Source organism: Paramisgurnus dabryanus, chromosome 13, assembly GCF_030506205.2.
Source record: "Paramisgurnus dabryanus chromosome 13, PD_genome_1.1, whole genome shotgun sequence".
NCBI classification, from domain to species: domain Eukaryota; kingdom Metazoa; phylum Chordata; class Actinopteri; order Cypriniformes; family Cobitidae; genus Paramisgurnus; species Paramisgurnus dabryanus.
The window spans coordinates 11,517,913-11,540,556 of record NC_133349.1 but is presented as its reverse complement, the minus strand read 5'-3'; the positions used below and the strand labels follow the sequence as shown (position 1 = coordinate 11,540,556).

At 37.2% G+C, this 22,644-nt stretch overlaps 1 protein-coding gene across 1 annotated transcript; it reads left to right on the top strand.

Moving 5' to 3' along the window:
• The first annotated feature begins 63 nt into the window (after positions 1-63).
• sh3bp5b (SH3-domain binding protein 5b (BTK-associated)) lies at positions 64-22,202 on the top strand. The gene is made up of 9 exons (XM_065298475.2): positions 64-538; positions 1,020-1,082; positions 2,766-2,894; positions 11,957-12,121; positions 12,205-12,335; positions 12,835-12,877; positions 14,359-14,578; positions 19,420-19,731; positions 20,876-22,202. The coding sequence occupies exons 1-9, from the start codon at positions 458-460 to the stop codon at positions 21,073-21,075; spliced, it is 1,344 nt and encodes a 447-aa protein (XP_065154547.1). The 5' UTR covers positions 64-457; the 3' UTR covers positions 21,076-22,202.
• The last annotated feature ends 442 nt before the right edge of the window (positions 22,203-22,644 follow it).

The window sequence follows — 22,644 nt, the reverse complement described above, 5'->3', positions numbered from 1 at the left end:
TTCTTTGGCGACAAGAAATTGTGCGCTTGACTTCATACTGCGGTGCGCATACCGTTTGTCGCAAGTATCGCGAGCACAACGTTAAAAAACCCGCTTTTAACTTGTTCTCGCGATATTTTAATGTCATACGTTGTACGCAGCTCCGCATGAAGTCGAACACACCTACTTACTAAAGTCTCAGCAAGGGGGCGGGACCGACAGACTGTTCACTTCTCCCAAACGGCACAACGGTGCGTGTGTGCGGCATTCGCTCAGCATACACAGCTGAGACGCGAAAATCTCTTCATTTATATTCTTAGTCAAAAATCAATTTAATGTGAAGGAATGTTATTTGCCATTCATGAATGATTCGTCTCTAAACGACGCTTCTGGGAGCCTGTAGACGTAAAGAAACCATAGGTCTTCAGGAGGAATCTCTTTGTTCAGCATTTTCTGCATCAAAATACAACAAAATTAAATGGACAGCATGGATAAGGAGAACAATTCGGACGAGGAATTTGAATCACCCGAGGAAGAGGAAGTGGATCCAAGAATCCAGGTACAATTTGCCATTGATACGTGTGCATTTGTCTTTGATTTTAATATAAAAACAAATGGCATGAAATGAAGGTTAATTTTAGAGACAATAATATAATTTAGACTTTGTGTTTTTTACTTAATTTGATTTGTTTCATTACGTTTTGCATATGGTGTTGGATAATGACTCCTGTGTTATTGATTAATTCGCAGCAACATGTTTATTATTGATTTCGTGTGAATTACGTCCATCAGTATCCGTTTGGAAATTAATAATACATGCAAAAAGTGCTTTCGTTTTTCACTTTATTTGTTTATCATTATCTCATATTGAAGAGATAAAATTGGAAAGACAAAAATGAATATTTCAAAAACCCAAATTTAATTCATTTCAGTTCACCAGCAGGGGGAGCAAAGATAGGTGCAATATGCATAAATACTGTTTAAATATAAATGTATTTTGTTAAATATTTCCTAACAAATCCCCTGACCTTCCTTTATAGAGAGAGCTTGAAAAACTTAACCAGTCCACAGATGACATCAATCGATGTGAAACTGAGCTTGAGGTATGAATGTATCTGACATCCAAAAGTTTGCCCTCGATATATTCTTTAGTTTTCAGTTTTCTATATAAATGACATTTTCAGACTTTTTGCCAAATGCATAAATGTAAATGGAGTATTATTATTTTATTATTATTATGCAAAAGATCAATTTGCTAGTTAATTGAATCTGGTTGTAAAATATCATACCAAACTGTTTGGTTTGTGTTGTCTCAAACCCGGGACAAAGAATATTGTGTGTAACCTTTATGCATTCATACATTATTTTTGCTATTCCTTAGTTCATTGTTTGGGCCTGCCCTCCTAATGTAATAACTTAATAAGATGAATTAGCTATTCTGTAGTCCATGGGTCAAAAACAAGAGTCAAAACAGAATTTCTCTCCTATTTGGTGATTTCTACAGCAATCACAGTAATTCAATTATTGTGTTACTGTTTATTTCCTTATGCTGAAGCTTTATTGTTCACAGGTCTTAAACAGGACTAACTGTGTCCTTCATATTTAAATATTGCAGAGTACTACACTGCAAACACATAGTGTACATCAGTGAATATATCTTATCTAGTCTATGTTAGAACAGGCAACTATCAAGGATAAAGAATGGTAATGAAGGGTGTCATGTTGACTTTTGTCTTGGGTATTTGCGTCAACACAGGGAAACAGATAGAGTGAACATCTACCTTTCTTCATTTTTGCAAATGAAAGGAGTAAAGTGGGAGACTTGTGCTAGATATACAGGAGCTTTTTAGTTTATATGTGTGGTTTAATAGATATACATAGTCTTAGTTTTAATAGTACACATATGTCCAAATGTAATCCTCTGTTAAAGTCCCCCTGCTTTAAAAAAGCTTGAATGTAATTCTACAGTCTGTCCTTATTAAGTATATTCGTGGATTTATGAATATGCAAATAAGCGCCCTCCTCTACTCAATCTCACCAGCTTGGACCATATGGGTCAATGACAAAACAAGCTCCTACTGTGTGTACAAAAAACATCAAACATTACTGTTTGACATTGAAACAGGGCACAATGTGTTATTTGGGTGTGTAAATGTGTTGACTTCCTTGACCCTTATACACAGATGCTTGTTTTGAAAACCTCATGCCGCGTAGACTATTTGACAAATTAGCACTGCTTTTGCGTCATTGTCCCTATTGCCCTTTAAGAGAGACTTGAGAACTGTTAATCGTATGTATTTTTTACATTGGGATGTCTGTTGTAATAATATGTGTTTTGACGAAAGGGGCTTAATCTTGTTACTTTTCCTTAGAAAGTTTTACTAATAGAGATAAAGAATCTAATTTATTGTACAAAAAGCTTCTTTATAACACAGAAAAACATTCGCTTGTTGTTCAAAAGTTCCTTACATGTCTTCCTGCAAATCTGATTAAAGCTTAACTGATTTTACTCCTTTTTAATGTGCTTAATGTTGTTACATAAAATCCTTCATGTTTGTTGTAAACTAAAACCGAAGAGCTCAGAGGCAAAACCCGCTAAGTGTGTCTGACATTTTCTTGGAAATGAACATTTCAAATCAGACTCTTAATGGATTCTGCCAGAAAACCGTTTATTCTGAATTGCCTGAGGCCGGGATTAAGTTGATTTGAAGCAGTATGCAGTGAGATGTTTTAACTAACAATCTAAACATATCCATACTGATCATTCACATTTGGTTCATCCCTAGGATGCCAGGCAGAAGTTTCGCTCCGTGCTGGTTGAAGCTACAATAAAACTGGATGAGCTGCTGAAGAAGATCGGCAAAGCGGTGGAGGAATCAAAACCATATTGGGAGGCCCGGCGGGTAGCGCGACAGGTGAGCCAACAAAATCAAAACAAGGAACGTTTCCCCTAGATTTGTGCCAATAGGCAATACTATCGAAGCTCGTACACCCGAGCTTGTAATGCGTGCGGCTCTGGCATTTACTTGCACTAGAGAGGTTGTTATGCACGCAGGGGTTATAAACCAGTGGTAAGCCCTGGCTTTCAAGAAAATTTAGAGCGCTTGGGCATCAATGACGTGAACGGATTAGTGGCATGATGTTTAATGGGGCGTACATACCAAACACGAAATCAACAATTGCAGCAAGTAGATTACATACAAAGTTAATGCAAAGACGCGAATAGATCTGAACACACTTGGGCCAAAGCGAAAGACACGTATTGGGCGAAAACGCGTGCTATATCCTCAAACGCGTCTTTTTCCAAGTTTAAAAAAATATTCAACTCAAGCAAAAAATTAGCATGACACACAAAGTTAATCCTGCGAGTAATCTAGAGTGAGGAACTCAGTGTACACACCAAATGCGAAGGATCTTGTTCCTTGCTGTAGATGACTCACAGGATATAACTGTGTCAAGCGAATTTTACTCTACAGTTAAATATTTTCATTGCGCGAAGACCCATGTGAGGTGAATAGCGTGTGTATTCGCATCGCCCGCATCGCAAGTTTGCGTATATTCTAGGGATGCACCGATAGGATTTTTTTTGGGCCGATACCGATTTAAACAGACAACTTCTGGCCGATGCCGATACCGATATTAAACACTTGTATACAGTTGGTCTATTAGCTAGTTTATTTCTGCATCAAATTATTTTTTACTGCACATGGATTGGATCTAATTAACATTCAACTGACCAACATAATAAGAGAGGCACAAATTAAGCTAAAACAAATATAATAAGACAACATGACAACCTTCAAAGGTGGTTTTTGCTATTCAGCGTGTATTTTATTAACGACATTAAATCATTTTTTACATATAATGGATTTCTTTATGCAGTTAATTAATAAAAAATCGGTATCGCCCTTTCTCGTGCTATTGCCGATATGCCGATGGTTTCAAATTCATCAAAAATCGGCCGATAAATATCCGCGGCCGATACATCGGTGCATCACTAGTATATTCGCTTCTTTTCATTGACCTACTTGCGCAAAACGTTGAATTCGCGTTTGGTGTATTTGCCAAACGTATAAGCGAAAAATTAGCATGACACACAGTTAAATCCTGCAAGTAATCTAGAGCGAGGAACGCGATGCTTCGTACACACCAAATGCGAAGGATCTCGTTCCTTGCTCTAGATTACTAGCAGGATTTAACTTTGTGTCAAGTGAATTTTACTCTTTAGTTGAATATTTTCATTGCGCGAAGATTCGTGTAGGCGAATAGCGCATGTTTTCGGATCGCCCGGTGTGAGTTTGCGTATATTCAGATCTTTGCATTGACTCTGTATGTAATCTACTTGCGCAAATTGTTGAATCCGCATTTGGTGTATACGACCCATTATGGTGAAACAGCTTCTGTTTATTAGTCCACCAATTGCTTGTTGCTTGTCATAAATGAGTAAAAAATAAACAAATAAATAAATGAGTAAACTATCGCCCCCCCTCCCCGACACTATCATGTATCGGCAATCTCACTATGTGGCATATCACACAACACTAGTTTCCCCTATAGTTATCAATTCACTTCTTCAATTTATATTTCCTCTTTAGTGTTTACTGTGAAATCTGCCTGATATCTGGTATGTCATGGACTGTATTGTAGCATTAACTGTAGATCTGTCACAGGTGGTTGGTTCTATTCAGCAAGGCCTAAAAATTATATATTGAAATTTTGAATGTTCAAATCTCAGTTCCCTTTTCTTAAAAGTTGGTGTTATTTTGAAAAGGGATTATCTGTTTTCTTCAGTTGGAGTATTGCAGCTGCGTTTGGTGGTTGTATAAAAAGGGTGTAAAATGTCTCTGTTGCTTTGGCTTCCTTTTGGCAGCAAAGTTCCTGGTTTTATACAACACTTGGTGAACTTTAATTGACTGAATCAGCTACAATGGGAGTGTTGACCTACTGTGAAAATGGGGCAGAGAAGTTTTCTACTCCATGAAGAAAGAATCGAAAGTGGCCTATTTAAATCACTGACACAGCACAGGGGTTTTTAAAAGAATTTTCTTTTCCTTAGGGACAAACCCTGACTTCAGAAACAGTCTTCTGGGTTGTCTAAGGTTTTAAGTAGGAAAAATACGAAGTGAAAAAGATATTTTTATCATAGATGGTAAGCACACAGGTGGCAGTACCCATTGACTTCCATAGTATTTGTTTTCCTACTATGGAAGTCAGTGGGTTCTGTCAATTGTGTGCTTACCATTATTTTTCAAAATATATTCCTTTGTGTTCAACAAAATAAAGAAACTCATATAGGTTTAAACAACATTAGGGTGAGTAAATGATAAATATCTTTCACACCATTTCGGTATCTTGGTTTTCTCTGTGCCGTCTCTCTGCAGTAAACACTTGACTGCAGTGATGCTGTAAGTTAACCGCTTTCCATCTCTGCAGTTTGTTTTATCTCTGCACAGTCTGTATGTGTGGCTGTGACTTTTTATTTCCCCCTTTGTATAGCTGCTCTTTTGCCATAGTGTAATAAAAATCCCCTCTAATTCAAATGTAAACGTATTAAGTTCAAATTTGCCTTCTAAAGTTGGCTTTCGGTTTGATCTCACTTCTGCAAAGACAAACCATCTATTTTATTCTAAGACTTTGTGCTATATATAGATGTGCATGTGGCTTTGTCAGACGGTTATCAGAGATCAGTTATTGTGGTGGCATATAAACATTGCAAAGTTTATCTCAGTATAAAGACTTCTCATTTTCTCATTTTAAAGAGGCCATATCAAGATCAATTTCTTCTTTAAAGCACAATAAAAAGATCTTCAGTACTCAAAAGTCCAAATGACCTTATACACATACTGATGTGTTTGAAATGACACATTTATACAAAAGCTTTTTAAAATGATAACAAATGGATTGTAGTGCTTCTGCAGTGGTTGTCAGCTTGGGTTTGGATAGAATCAGTGATGAGGTGTTATAAATGCAGGAAACTATAACAGTCAGAATTGTGTATTATTTGATTTTTTTTTTAGGAATGAAGAATATACTTTCACATAATGGTCTTTACATTATGTAGGAGGATTTTATTTAGAAAGTAGAATAAGAAATTAGCTTGGTTTTCAAAGGCAGGGTCACTTGAGTTTAAAACTTTGTTTCCCTCTATGTTCCAGATAATGTTTTTGGTCTACTATTTTGGTGGTATTTCGTAAGAACTGTGGCAAATAAAATATGCTTTTCTGGCTGTTGCAAAACATCATGATAATGAATTTTAATGCATCTATGCAGGGACTTTCATCAGACCACCCACTTACCATAGTAAGCCTACTTGAGTAAATGAGGCCTGTTAAGACTGAAGAGAGCTCTACACGTTTTTTTTTTACTCATTGTGTTGAATATTTTGGCTTAAGCATAGTGTTTAACATACGTTTATCATATGAAGAGCTCAGATGCAAAACCCTCTTAGTGCATTTGACATGTTTTCTTGTAAATTAGCATTTTTTTATCCAACAAAGTGGGATTTCTAATTGGCCTTAGTCTGGGATTAAGCGCATTTAAACATATAATACATGCAAAGAGCATTAAAGAGCCCCTATGATCCGATTCAGGATTTTACATCCTTTTTATTTTGGTGTGTAAGTGTGTATTAGTACATGTTAACGATATGCAAAAGGTACAAACCTCAAAGTAAACGATGATGCGAGTTATCGTCTTCAACGTGAATCTCTTTTCTTGGACTACAACAAACACACGGATTGTAGGCAACAGTTTACTTCCTGGGATTGGTGATGTAGACAAGACCGACATTATCATAATTCCTCCGCTTCGGACTTACAGCCTGTAAATTAACTCCTGTCAGCATTGCATTGTGACCGAATCTTTCAAACATGGTAAGGAGTGTCACATTTTCGGCTGACGTCAGGGGCATTCAGACCAATCACAACGTACAGATTAGCTGGCCTATCAGGGACACAGAGCTTTTCAAATCGATGTGTTTTGTACAAAATCTGTGCATTTTAGGAAGAGAGTGAATTCTGTAAATGTTGTAAATAATGTGATACACATTGTATTATACAAAATAAGCAAAATAACATTGTTTTTAGCAATTACATAGGTGCACTTTAATATCCCATATTTGACAGAGGTGGCATTTAGCAGTTTTTGCATCGAATGTCCCCATATATTGATCAATTCTGTTATTTTTTTCTGAAACTCAACACCGAAAATATGAAAAATAATCTCTGTAGTATTCTTCTGGGTCTGAGTGGGATAAATGGTTTTGTCTGCGTGATTACGCTATTTTGGCACTCAAGCATTGTGAGTAATGATTCACTACGACAAAATCTCACAGATAATGTTCCTCAGTGTTTGGCTGTGGATCTGGAGGGAAGCATATCTGATTGACTTGCAACAGACGTCTCCAAATTCCTTTATCTCATAAATAACCTGCATGTCAATCTCTCATTGCTTGTCATCTTACCCATGTGCCCATCCTCAGAAGTGCTGAGAGGAAATTAAATAAACAACAGATAACTGATAAAGACTCTGTTAGCAGAACCCCTCTTGATCTCTTTTAATGGGAATCTGGCTTTATCCCTTTAGATGTGCTGGTTTGGGAATGTCTACTTTTTGGTAGCTATTTGTACAAATTGCTCTGTTTTATATTACAGTTTGGGACTTTCACCAAAGCTTTTTATGAGTCATAACACCTCTGATGCCCCTATCTTAAGTCACTAATCTTTAACCAGTGAAAATTTTATTATGGCTATATTTATCATAAAGCTACGAATGATTTGAAAATGCAGGAAAGCAACTTGGATTTTTATAGATTTGATTTAGTCTAGGGCTAGTTAATTTTTTTGTTCTTAATAAAATAATAAATCTTAGAGATAAGCAGGATGTCCTAATTGACAGGATGTGTGCACAGAAGCATTGTCTTTAAAAAGATAATCTCAAGGTTAAGTCTGAGATACAGAATGCATTACAATTATCTTGTTTTCCATGTCACGTCATTATTTCTATCCCAGAGTCTGGAAACGTAACATCAAAACAGCATCTCAACTAGGTCACTAAACATTTTTAACAGCCTCCACTGCAGTTTTTGGCAGAATTAGATTAGAAGGATCAAAAGATGTAGTGAAAAAAGTAAAAATGGACTGTAGACACAGTTTTTGTCTGTATACAAACGGCTCTTTTTCTGGGTTTTAAGTTTTTGTTTAATCTCAATTTATGTAATAATCAGCTCAGTTTAGCTGTGTGAAGGACTTCTGAACTGGAGTGACTACACGTGACTCCTCAGGAAATGATTTTTGCCCTCAGAGCTCAGCTCATCTCCTCCCATGAACTTCCTATGAACCTTACAAAGTTTTGTATATTTAGTGTACTACTGAATGTTTTAAAGTAAGTATTGCTCACAGAAGACTTTACTGTAAAATATAAAAAATGATGTTGTGTTTTATCTCTCTTCTCTCTGAGATCCAGCTCTTCTCTGCTGTTTTCTGAATAACCTAATTCTGATTGGTCAATAATAGCATTTTGTTGTTGTCTATATCTGACTGTGCTGCTGGTATCAGTCAATTTAATTTGCTAGGCACCTATCAGTGAAATAATGTTTAAAAAGTATCAAATAAAGTCTTATAGGGTGAGAAAACAAGTATAAAATTACCAGCTGGCTGCACATTATCTCTTACTTCTTTGTCTTTGGGTTGACAATAATTCCTAGTGTTTGTGCAAATATTGATCTTTACTGATCATCTTGTATTGTTGTGATACACCTCTCCCATCACCCTGTGTCCTTTGCGTTGTGGATCTGCACTGATCCCCTGCTGTCAGCTTTCCTCAGCAATGCCGCATCACATCAACTTTGAAGCCTGAGCTAAAAATAGCTTATGTGTTAGACTGTAGGAAAAGAGACGAAGTGCAAGTGCAGGATTATCCCTACACATCCATGTGACTGCCATTTAAAGTGTTGATACCTGTAAATGTTCAGAGTCTGCCTGGGTCTGGTTTTATAGTAGAAAAGGGTGTATCATTCACTGGCTGATAGATGATAGAGTAATAGGTTTTATAATGCAGTTAAAGTTATTCTGTCACAAGACGTATGTGACCCTGGACCACAAAACGAGTCATAGGATCAAGTTTTTGAAATTGAGATTTATACATCATCTGAAAGCAGAATAAATATAGGATACACTCTAAAAAAAACGGTGCTATTTAGCACCAAAAGTGGTTCTTTGCTCGTAATCATAGAAGAACCGTGGAAGCACCAGTGAAGAACCATATGGGGGCCAAATAGCACCACTATAGCACCACATATGGTTCTACATAGCACTATGTGGTTCTACACAGGTGCTTCACCGGTGCTATATGGCACTAAAAACGGTTCTTCTATGATTACGAGCAAAGAACCACTTTTGGTGCTATATAGCACCGTTTGTTTTTAGAGTGTAGGACAGTGTTTCACAGCAGGGCCCACAGGGGGCCCCAGCAGATTTCCAAGGGGGCCTCAAGATGACTTGAAATTAGTGCTGCACAATTAATCGCATCGCAATCGCAATCGCGATGTAAGCCTGTGCAATTATATGACAGCAAAATGTTGCAATTATATTAAATAAATAAATGTGTGGACTTGTTAACACAAACTTTCTGATAACAGTTTGATGATTTTCCTTGCTGTTTAAAAAAAAGAAAGAAAAATGAACAAAAACGGCAGTGCACGTGTGTGGTGTGCTTCGTCACTTATACTAGAGCGAAGATGGATGCAGGGGAGGTTGACAGTGATCTGGTAGCTAAAAAAAACTCTATGTCTGTTGTATGGCGGTATTTTGGATTTAGGATTACTGACACTGAGCAGTTGCTACATCACGTGGCAATACGAAAACATTTCTAATTTTACAAATACAAATTTTAGCTAAACTGTGTGTGGATTTTCTTTAAAACCCATCAAGTTGACTCATGATACCATTTAGTATAATCGCAATCGCACATCGCAATTTTAGCATCAATAACCGCAATGGGAAAAATTACCCAAATCGTGCAGCCCTACTTGAAATTATTAAAAATTAGACAAAACAAGCATTAAAATAAGCTAAAACAAGCAAAATCTAGATGTTTATTATTTTGGGGGGCATTTTAGTAGCGAATATACATCTGTCTAGTCCTTCCAAGTTCTAGTTAATTTTATTTGGAAAAAGAGCAACTAGGGGCTTTAAAGTTGAAAATGTTGGGAACCTCTGGGATAGGACAATATTTGCCTGAGATACAACTGAAAATCTGGAACCTGAGGGTGCAAAAAAATCAAACTATTGAGAAATTCGCCTTTAAAGTAGTCCAAATGAAGTCTTTAGCAACATGCATTACTAATGATAAATGCATTTTTAATAAATACATTACAGGAAATGTATATTTTTTTATGGAACATGATCTTTACTTAATAACCTTATGATTTTTGGCATATAAATAGATCATTTTGAGCCATACATATGTATTTTTGGATGTTGCTTCAAACATACCCGTGTGACGTATGACTGGTTTTGTTCTCCATGGTCACCTATATGCTTTGCTAATACTGGATCACTTTTTGTACAGCCAAGTGATAACAGCAGAACCTGAAACAGGATTTTTGGCCTAACAAACCAAGAAGTAATGCAGTAATATTAGTTGTTTTTGTTTTTGTTGTTGTTAGTCCTGCTGAAGCATAAAATACGCTACATGCATAAAATATGGTAAGATGTAAGTAAACTAGTTTTTCTTTGCACAAAGTGAGATGAAAAGTGACCTGACCGATTTTTACCTTTTCCACAGGCTGTATATAACTTATGCTGCGTTTACACCAGCCGCGTTAGAGGCGACAAAAACGCGCTATTTGCGCATAGTTGAACGCTTGAACATTTAAGTTCACTCCCTTCATTTGTGCGTAAAATTCGAGTCATTCGAGAAATTCACGCGGAAATCCGCGTCAAGGGAGGGGCTTCTGCGACTCCGCTGAGACTCCGCTCGCTTGCTGTAATCACGTCGCTACTACAGCAAGGTCCTGATTGGTTAACGTGGCGTGGAAATCCGCAGAAGTTCAGATTTTCATCCGCGCTGCACATTCCGCATCACAGGATGCCTAATCGCGTCTTTGCATTGACTTAACATGTAAATCACCCGTGCTTGCCGCCTCTACTGCAGCTGGTGTAAACGCAGCATTAATATTCCTGACTTGCTATGCAAAATATATGGGTTCATTGGGACGATGAGTTTCTTTAATAATGCTTAATTTTCACTAAAGTTTTGAGTTCGTACTCTGGCAGGCAGTCACTGGCAGTAAGTTGCTTTAAATGGCACCTGTTATGCAAAATCCACATAATTTTGGACATAAATGTGTGTTGGCAGTGTGTGAACACAACCACGCTACAGTGAAAAAAATCCACTTTTTCTTTTTTAATCCTCTTTAAACCAAAGCACTCTCATTAGACATCCTGTTTTGATTCTCTTGTTAATGTGATGTCACATTGATAAAGCCCCACCCACGGCCATTGACTGACAGTCCTGCATTAGCATAGTTTTGTACGCTCTTTACCTATAAAGGTATTTGCTTCCGCCAAAATAGATGCAAAGTTTTCAGGTGAAAGAATAAGAAAGGATTATGACTATATAGTTAAATATGTCATCACACATGTAGAGCACATTTAAAGTTTCCCCATCTTATAAACTGTTTGCTAAATCTGAAATCTATTCAACTTTGTTTTTTACTATGGCACTGTAAGTGTGAATTGCTTATATATTGCATCATTGAATATAACAATGATTCACTAAAGGCTCCTCTTATTATGCACAGTAAGTTTGATGGAAGGAGGCAAGATAAGACTTATGATCTTCATCCAGCTGGTACAGAGTGGGGGCGATCAAAATCTGCCAACATTGTCTTTCTGAATGTTTAATAGTGTTGGAGAATTGGCTGTCGACCATGGCGACTGATTGCTTACAGATTTGCTTTCTGCGTACTCTTCAGGCTCAATTGGAAGCACAAAGGTCCACGCAGGACTTCCAGAGGGCCACCGAGGTGCTGCGTGCGGCCAAGGAGACTATCGCCCTGGCAGAACAGAGGCTCCTGGAGGACGACAAGCGGCAGTTCGACTCGGCCTGGCAGGAGATGCTCAACCACGCCACACAGCGAGTAAGTGGCACAAAGATCTGCTCTGACTGGATGATAAAATTTTGTATTTTACACAATACTCAAAATCCTTTTTAAATGAGCAGGTGATGGAAGCAGAGCAGATCAAATCACGCAGTGAGCTGCAGCACAAAGAGACGGCGGCCAAGTACAATGCCGCCATGGGCCGTATGAAACAGCTGGAGAAGAAGTTTAAACGCACCATCAACAAGTCTAAGTATGCAATGAATGAGTATGCAATTGTTTCAGTGGCGTCTGTGCACCACATTCCAGTAAGAATCTATATGTGGCCAATATTAATATGATGGCAATGGTTTCTTCTGTGCAAATGTGAGGAAGAATGGCAGATACATATTGCATACAATAAATCACAGTTCAAATCTAAATGGATGACTTGTAAACAATTTTTGGAAGTCAGATTTTATTGTGAGAGAATAATTATTGGCTGACTCCAAAAAACGACTCTTCCTGTTTAGGTAAGCATTTTTTTTGTCAGAAAAAGGTGCAAAGCGAATCAGATGGGTATTTAAGGGGAGGATGTGTTTCTCATATTATGTCTACAGAGGTACGCATTTTTCTGTCTGTATCCCTCTAATCCTCTCACTCAGGATTTGCCCAATGTGTCAGCATACGGAGAACCCTTGCCATAGTAACACAAACAGTGCTATTTTAAGGTTTTTAGAGAAAGTCTAATCGCTCTTCCTCTTTTTCCCCAGGCCCTACTTTGAAATGAAGGCAAAATATTACCTGCAGCTTGAGGTATTGTTGCACACTGATCATGCTAAACATATGTAATTCTGCTGTAGAGAAGCATTTATACAAATTAATTACATTTTTTATATTGTTAATCTTTTATAAAGATTAATTTGCATGGAACTAATGCATGGAAAAGTTCATTTAAAATCTTTTCTTTTAATACACTTTTTAATATTGAAGACTATGCTTGTTGTTGGCGACTTAGAAAAAATGCTCTCGCATTTGTAAATCACTTTGAATAAAAGTGTCTGCTATATGAATAATGTTAATGTATAAAAATGTAATAACCAGACCAGTGGTCTCCAACACCGTGCCCGCAGCACTAGGTTGCCCGCATGGAGTCTGTGAGAGCACATTCTATACATTTTAATATTTACTTATTATTACATATTTTTATATTAGCTTGGCTTTTTATGTTAACATTTAAAAAAAAATGATAAAACATATCAAAAAGTAAAATAAAAACGTTTTGAGTAGACTATATCAAAAAAGTAGCCCTCCAGATTGTTTTATCCGTTGTGGTAGCCCTTGCTCACAAAACGGTTGGAGACCCCTGACCTAGACAATTATACATCACAAGTAAATGCATCTCTTTAGGATTTTAGAACTAAACAAAGATTCAAACGGATTGAGAGAATCATTTTAATTGGTACAGCACTTTATCTTTGTACGTACCTTAAAGGGACACGCCACTTTAAAAATAATATGCTCATTTTCCAGCTACCCTAAAGTTAAACCTTAGATTTTTACCGTTTTGGAATCCATTCAGCTGATCTTCTGATCTGGCGTTAGCACTTTTAGCATAGCTTAGCATAATCCATTGAATCTGATTAGACCATTAGCATCGCGCTAAAATTAACCAAATAGTCTCGATATTTTTCCAATTTAAAACTTGACTCTTCTGTAGTTACATCATGTACTAAGACTGACGGAAAATTAAAAGTTGTGATTTTCTAGGCCGATATGGCTAGGAACTATACTCTCATTCTGGCATAATAATCAAGGACTTTGCTGCTGTAACATTGCTACAGCAGGCGTAGTGATATTGCGCAGCACCTGAAAATAGTCCCCTGCTATTGAAAGTTACCAAGGGGACTATTTTCGAGCAGTGCGTAATATCAGAAGAGTCAAGTTTTTAATCTGAAAAATATCGAAACTCTTTGGTTATCTTTTACAGCGATGCTAATGGTCTAATCAGATTTAATGGATTATGCTAAGCTATGATAAAAGTGGTACAGCCAGACCCGGATATCAGTTGAATGGATTCCAAAATGGTAAAAATCAAATGTTTAACTCTAAGGCAGCTAGAGGAGTGTCCCTTTATAGTTCACTAAAAAATAATTTACTCACCCTCATGTTGTTCTAAACCTGTATGAGTTTCTTTCTTCTTCAAAAGAAGATATTTTGATAAATGATAGTAACTACACAGTTATTTTTTCATAATTTGTTTCATGTCAGCTTCATATTTTCTGTCCTCTCTTTAGCAACTAAAGAAGAACGTGGATGACCTGCAGGCCAAGCTCACGCAAGCCAAAGGGGATTATAAATCAGCCCTGAGGAACCTGGAGATGATCTCCGATGAGATCCACGAGCGCAGACGTTCATCAGGCATGGGCCCACGGGAAAGAGGCGTTGGTTCAGAGGGCGATGGTGTCATCGCTGAAGATCTCTCCGGCTTTAAAATGGAGTCTGACGGAATATCAAGTGAGTCATCAAGCAGAGCTTTGTAACACATGTGAGTCTGGAACAAAAAACTAGTCATAAGGGTCATAATTTTTTTTTGAAATTGAGATTTCTAAATATACATATTTAGGAATAAATAAGTTTTTCGTTGATGTATGGTTTGTTAAATAGCCAAATTTTGCTATAGATACAACTATTTGAAAATCTGGTATCTGGTGTCCAAGAAAAATCTAAATATTGAGAAAATAACCTTTAAATTGTCCAAAAATTTTCTAAAAATTAAGTTTTATATATTTACATTAGGAAATGTACAAAATATCTTCATGAAACATGATCTTCTTCACATAATATCCTAATGATTTTGGCATAAAAGAAATCAATAATTTATGTATTGTTGGCTATTGCTACAAAAATACCTGTGCGACTTATGACTGGTTTTATGGTCCAGGGTCACATATTGACTGCACGCAAAATTTTGTTGAGCTGCCTACCTGGCAAAATAGCAGTGTCAGACTCAATGGCAGTCATTCGAGATCTAGACAAGCCCCTTGTGTGCTTCCTAAGCATTGTTTGTGTTTCATGCATGAGAGACCATTAATGTAGAGTGTTTCAAATCCATCACGCAGGAGGTTAAGAGCTGATGGGAAATATACTAGTGGCCATTGCAAAAAAAAATTATGATTTACCATTTAAATCTACAGTACCTTTTAAATGCTGCTTTCGGTGGTAGATACTAAACGTTATTTTATTATGTAACACGTAATGAATAGAATATATTTCGATTAACATTGTGATTGAGGCATGGCACATTTTTGTTTTTCTGTACTAGGTGTATTTTCTTATAAATTATCTGTCGTCTTTGATTTATAAGAACCCATTTAGGTGTATTACCAAACTGCCTTTGTTCACTAAAAAGGCTTTTGACTTTTCCTGACCTCAGCAGAATTGGATTTGGAGGTGAAATAAAATAGATTGAATATATCGAATAATCAAGTTGGGTGTTTTCAAGCAGAACACATCTTATTTTCTTAGACTGACCCGTCTGTGTAGAATTGAATTAAGTCTCTGTGTAGGGGCATTATGGTCGATAATGATTCCTATTTTATTTTTATTTTTTTAAATCATTCTCAACTTCAAAGAATAGTGAACTCAAGAACTATAGAAATAAAGATACAAAAAAACGATATCATTGGGATCACTCTCGATTCCTGATCGGATTCCTGAATATTGTTTGGCCATGCTTTGAAACTGATATCGACTTGCATGCATAAATAAAACGTCTCCAAAAGTTGACACCTCCCTTAAAGGTGTATTTTGTAATTTTTATAAGGATCTCTTGACAATAATACAATATAATATACATAACTATATTATCAGTGGTGTGTAAAGACCTTACATAATGAACTGTATTGTTTTTATTACCTTAGAATAAGCAGTTTTTATCTACATACATTGCGTCTCCTTACATGGAAGCCCCATCACGTTATTAAGCGAGTTTCGTCCCTACGTTGTCTCAGACGATGACATGTTTGTCCTGTAACAGCTAACGTAGCTTCTCATTGTGTTTCGAAATTGAGGTTGGATGCAATTCTCAATCTCACCACTATATGCCGCTAAAAACCCATACTGTACCTTTAAAATTAGCTGTTTTTATCATAGACTGTAAAAAAAGAAGATGGACAACGCCCGTTTGCTCTCTTCCATTGGTGAAAAGTGAAGCCGGCAGTGTCCCGATACGGAGCTGACATCTTGGCCCAAGAATCTTGGGTCTTTAGTCTGCGCAGTAGCGATTTCGGGACCAGTCCTGCGAAGTAGTGAGCAGGAAATAAAACCACGAAAATCAAGGCCCCGCCCTTGCTCTCACAGAATGTGCATATCACAGCTGTCAATCATGACGTGACATCACCATTTTTATAGCAGTAAATAACTAACTAAAAACAAACTTATTTTAAAAACAAACCCCTGAATTTACACCAACATGATAAAAACTACAGTAAATGACAGAAACTAGCTTCGAAAAAAAGGTAATTGAAGTGTAATTAAATTGTTTAGTTGGTCTCAAGTCCCATTGAATAACATAGGGAATGCAGGGTTTATGACCTATACTAGGACCAGTCACTGGGGGGCGATCAAGACGTTTTGGCATCACTTTTCAGGGCTTGTGCGGCACACTCGGTTTTTATCTACACATACCATGGGTTCCCTTACATGAAAGTCACAATTTCGCGCCACTTTGTTACCACAGATGACATGTTTGTCCTGTAGCAGCTACCGTAGCTTCTCATTGTGTTTCGAAATTGAGGTTTGTTGCAATTCTCAATCTCACCACTATATGCCGCTAAAAACCCATATTGTACATGTTCCTACAATGAGCAGTTTTTATCTATACATACCATGGGTACCCTTACATAAAAAAAGTCACAATTTCGTGCCGCTTTGTTACTACAGTAGCCCTAAAGGGACAAACTGTTCTATAGAGCATGTTTTTTCTCAGACAATGACGTGTTTGTCTGTAATCTTAATGTCTGTAACACTGCAGGACGAGTATAGAATTAACAACATTATTTTTATCATCGGCTGATGTGAAGGCTAATGGAGTTATCTTTATAGTTATCATTATCGTCCCTAGTGTGAATGTTCCTTAACCGGCACATTAAATGTATCTACTGCAGTAGTGAGAGAAGACTGATTTTAATGTCTCTCCGCTCTACTGTACTGCAGAGATGCGGTGCAATTGATGTTTTTCTAATGGAGGTTTCTACATAGTTGTTAATGATGTCTGACACTCATTTGGTTCTTATCTTCTTATCTTAAGCTCTTAAGTTTGTTATCACTTCTGTTAAAGATTTTATGTTTTTGATCAAATCGGACATACAGTTTTTATTGCTTTTCCAGGCAGTTTAACTTTAATTGCCACATTTTTGAAGGTGAGGTTTGTAATTTTAAATGTGCAGTACAAGGTTAAAATAGGCTTATACTTTTCCCTTTCAGCCTGTAGGCACAATATGTAAGATTTTTGCATTAAAATATCAAAAAATCACTAGCTCAGGAGTATTATATTTTGTTCACATGTGTCCCAGATGTTTTCAACAGTGTTTGAATTCAGTTTTAAGCAGCGTTTTGCTTCATAGGGTCGGTTGTCAATGGCTTGATGTCCAGGTTACCCTCAGTTTCTGCTTTTGCCAGCCATAGAAATCATAGATGTGTTTGACTTCAGGTGGCATTGCACAGACCAATCGGCATATGACATCACAGTATTGCAAGAGCGAGTCAAAAGCAGTACTTTTCGTGCTAAATTGATGTCAAACGACAGTCGATCTGGTAGCTGTAGCATCTAGCACACCAAACTGTTGTTGTTTCTGTCAAGCCACAATGTGTCAAGGCAAATGTAAAAATTTAACAGTTATAAAACTTTATTTCATTACTAAGGGTGTCACGATTTCGATTTTTATTTGATCGAAATTAAGTCACAAACTCGAACTTCAAATAAAAAAATGGAATCGTCGATGCTGCCACGGCCCCGTGTCACGTCCAGTCGGCTTGCCAAGCGGAAAAAATCGTTAACTTCGCCAGCTACAGCCAGTAAAAAGATAGCATGCAGATTCAGGAGACACCACGCAAGCTGCTCTTTACATGGGAAACAAAAAAACGTGGCGTCTGTGAACTGAGATCCGTTTAAGTTTCACAACACCTTATTTCAGTTGCTTAAGAGTTATGAAAACAGCATTTAAACCGCACATATTGGGGTATAGTCTCACAATATCGTCTGACGGTAATAAAAGCGTGTTTTTAAGATGCAAAACACTGACAGGATTGTTCAGCTGACAGGAAGTTTCCTTTTATCAGGTATGTGCGTGTACTATATTTTTCCACTGGAAGCACGACTAACATGTCAGGGCATCTCCGGGTTCAAGGTTAGATATTATATTTCATAAAAGTCTAGTCTAAAAATGGAATAGTAACCGCTTCCTTCAAAAATAAACTGAACCGTGACCTTAGAAGAATCAAAAATTTTATCGAAACAAGGATTTGGAGAATCGTGACACCCCTATTCATTACCTCATCTATGGACCTTTATTTGTGAGTAACGTTTGCTCGATTCCTATCGTCAGTGAAGGTGCAGACTACAACTCCCATCGTTCAACATTCTTTCACAGCGTTATCAAGCTACACTAATGTTGTTGTCTAGCGCCCCCTAGCTGCGAAAATTACATATTGTGCCTTTAATAAAACTAAACCGCAAAGTAATTTTCTCACGTTGCATCCGAAATCACCTACTTTCATACTATATAGTAGGCTAAAATTAGTAGGCAAGTCGAGTAGTATGAACAAAAAATCTAATTATTCGAAAAACAGTAGGCAGTGGTACTATTTGTTTGATCAACCAATGGAAAATGCAGGTTCAGGAAATCGGTCAGTATTGTGGTTCTATTTGATGGCACGTGATCTTTCTTCATGTGGTGATCACTGACCCTGGAAAGGATGGATGCATGTGATTTTTAAGATATGACTAAAGCAGTAAAGTAGAGAAAATGATAGGATCAGCATTTATGTGCCTAGTGTTATTCAAAGGGCAGCCACAGGAATGCTTTACATGCAGTAGAAAGACTTATTGGAGCTAAACATTAACTCAACATAACAAACAAATATTCATATACAATTTACTTCACAAATGTTATAACGCATTTAGTCTCATGTATACTATTTGATAGTTTTCACATTATTTTTACTGTATTGATGATGAGGTGTGTCTAAAACTGGTAGTTATAACGTATATTTCTTCTTTATATGTATTTAAAAGTGTACATTTTATATCCTTGTTCTCGTGTCTCCTTGACTGATATTTCTCTGACTTCCCACAGTGGCATCTGGGTCCTATGAGGATGAAAACTGCAGCTCCAGGGCTATGTCTGAGGAAGACTCTGAGACTCAGTCCACCGGCAGCTTCAGCTTAGGGATGATCAGCCCTCTGGATTTGCCCTGTCCCTTCTCTTCCTCGTCTTCCTCGTCATCTGTCTCTCCGTCCTCCTCGTCCCCCGCCCCCTCCTCTCGTCCCTGCAGCCTCGATCTGCCCGGCACCGTCTCACTGTCTGACTTCAGTCTGATGTCTCCCATCCTGGGCCCTCGCAGCGAATGCAGCGGGGCCTCCTCCCCCGAATGCGATCTGGAGAGAGGTGAGAAGCATTTGCAGTGATGGATGATACCCAAATGCGGCATATGCAAGTTTGTATTCAGGCATGCCCTAGTTTCTCCTGTGAGACAATTTTTCGGTTTTATGGTCTCTTGCTTGCTTGCACCTGTGCCCTTTTGAGAGGTTGGGATCATTAATCTTCGATGGTTTGCAAGAGAGGAAATTGGTGATTTTGCGAAATTAGACTTATGAGGTGTCATGAAACATTTTGATAAAAGTAAATGCTATCAAAATAAGAAGCATACAGTTACAAAGATCTCTTCATGTACTATTTTGCACATGATTTCAAATGACATCATACAAACCAATTTTGGGGTTTTTTCACATTTAAGGGGAAAATGTTCATTACTGCAACGTGTCCATGACTGGATTTGGGTTCTTTGACATGGAAATATTTATAATAAAAAAATAAAAGCTTCAGTGCATGTTATACTATAAACATTTACATAAGAAGCATGTGGTATTTGATGATCATTGGTAAATGTAGAGACAATAATAAGGAATATAAATGTGTCCAAGACAAATTTCTCATCCTCCGCAACAATTTTCAATCATTGTTTAAGCCCTCAATGAACTAACATTTTCAAAAAAAAAAATGTTGTAAGGGACATAATTGACTGTTACACATAAGATGGCTATCAGGTAAGCAGTTCTTATTTTTTCTCTTAAGATAAAAGTTAAAATTTTGTTTGTCATAGTACCTAGACAACTTTTTAGTTCTCATTACCGAAACATGAGTTTGTAAATGCATATATTTAATGTAATATCATGTTGCGGTAATGATCATTTTTGATAATGATAATCTAAAAAATTTCAATAATTCTATAGGAAATATTTTTTAAATCCTCTAAAATTAATGATTATGGTAAGTTCAGACCTTAATCTTATATGTGCAAAAAAAAATTGGCTTCAGGGGCTTTTTAAAAATTCTGAAGCTGGACACCTTCTAAATCTGGATTTCGTGAGAATCACCCAAATGTATTTTTTCCTTAGCACATGTTGATATATGGGATTATTTTTTAATAGATATGATCAATTGACAAATCGTGTTTGGTCACTAATAAAACAGATTTATTTTCTATAATCTGCTATTTAATTTATTCCTCCTCTGCTTGTTTTTTGTACAGGTGACCGAGCTGAGGGCGCTGAAGCTGTGCTGGACAACAGTGTCAACAACAACAGCAGCACCAAAACGACCTTTGGTCTAAATAGTCGTTTTCGCCTGCTGACACTAAAACTTAGCCGAACAGAAAGCAAAAAAAACGCTGACCCTCTCAGTCTTACCCAGCATTCCTCCCCAACCACAGTCGTGCTCGACGGGGTTTGACAGCAGTAGCGGACACCGATGTATCCATCTTCATATCGTGCGTGCTTATGCCACCCATCAGCTTCTTTGGCAGCGTCACTTCGGTCCTTTTTCTCTCACTGTCCAGAATGTCCTGCCAACTTTTACTCGATCTCACGAGTATTAGGAAAGACTGTGACACGATGTGCCGAAGAGAAAAATCAATCTTTTGGAGAACTGACTTAAAGCACTCTTAAAAGTATACGCTTTGAAAACGAGTCAGAAGATCATGCAAATGTTATTATTTATTGTGAACACTATTACAACATCTCACATTTCATAGTCTACAATATAACTTTTAAAAAGTGATGATTTTGTCTACAGACATTCCTGTAGTTAGCACTTGTCTTCTTACTGGAGAGCTTTATGTTTTAATATACTGTAGATCTGTGCACTTTCGTCTGTAATGTATAACAGTTTCACGGGACGGTAATTATACAGAACCATTTGTGTGTATAATCTTACTGTTCGAGTTAATGTGTAGCTAGGACACTTGTGCATGTATAGGTCGCTGTAGCCTGGAGATCGTCACATGCACCCACATATCTAAAAGATGAAAATAATGCAAGAAACATTTGCTTCTTTGCTGCAGCAGGAAAAGAAGCCAACAAGCCGCATCATGGGTCACCACCTCAAAGTCTCTTACAAGGCTGGACATTGTGCATGCTACCCTGTTTCTCTTCTTGTATGTAAAAGACCTAGTCCATATCTAATGAATTGAAGCAATATATGCAGACTCACTCTGTCTTCCGGCTGACAAGATTTACTGTACCTGCACTGTTATAAAGGGGATTGAGGGTTTATAGTTAAGATTTCCTGTACAGATCAGGATGATAAGTGTTGTATGTGTTATCAAGCTGTTAGGGTACAGTAGCTGCTGGATTTCACAGGTCTAGGTAGAAGATAAATTGGTGTTTTTGTATGACCTTGTGTCGTTTTTCTTTGTCTTTTCAGATGGTCTTGTACTGTCTCTCCTGAATGTTCTGTTCTTTAGTCTGTCGCTAAGGATATAAAAGAAACCTCATACCAGTACCAGTTTAGTCTTTTTGTTGTTTACAAAGCTGGGAAAGTTGTTTTCAAAAATAAATAAAATATGTATTGTTACACAATTAAGTAGAATAATCACTGTTGTAAGTAACATCATAAAAGTTGTGTTCACTTGTTGTACAAATGTGTAAGCGTCATAAACTTTTGTGATAACTTTAAAGGGACACTCCACTTTTTTTGAAAATATGCTCATTTTCCAGCTCCTCTAGAGTTAAACATTTGATTCTTACGGTTTTGGAATCCATTCAGCCCATCTACGGGTCTAGCGCTAGCACTTTTAGAATAGCTTAGCACAATCCCTTGAATCTGATTGGACCATTAGCATCGCGCTAAAAATAACCAAAGCGTTTTGATATTTGTCCTATTTATTTCTTCTGTAGTTACATCGTGTACTAAGAGCGACAGAAAATTAAAAGTTGTGATTTTCTAGGCCGATATGGCTAGGAACTATACTTGCATTCTGGCGTAATAATCAAGGACTTTGCTGCCGTAACATGGCTGCAG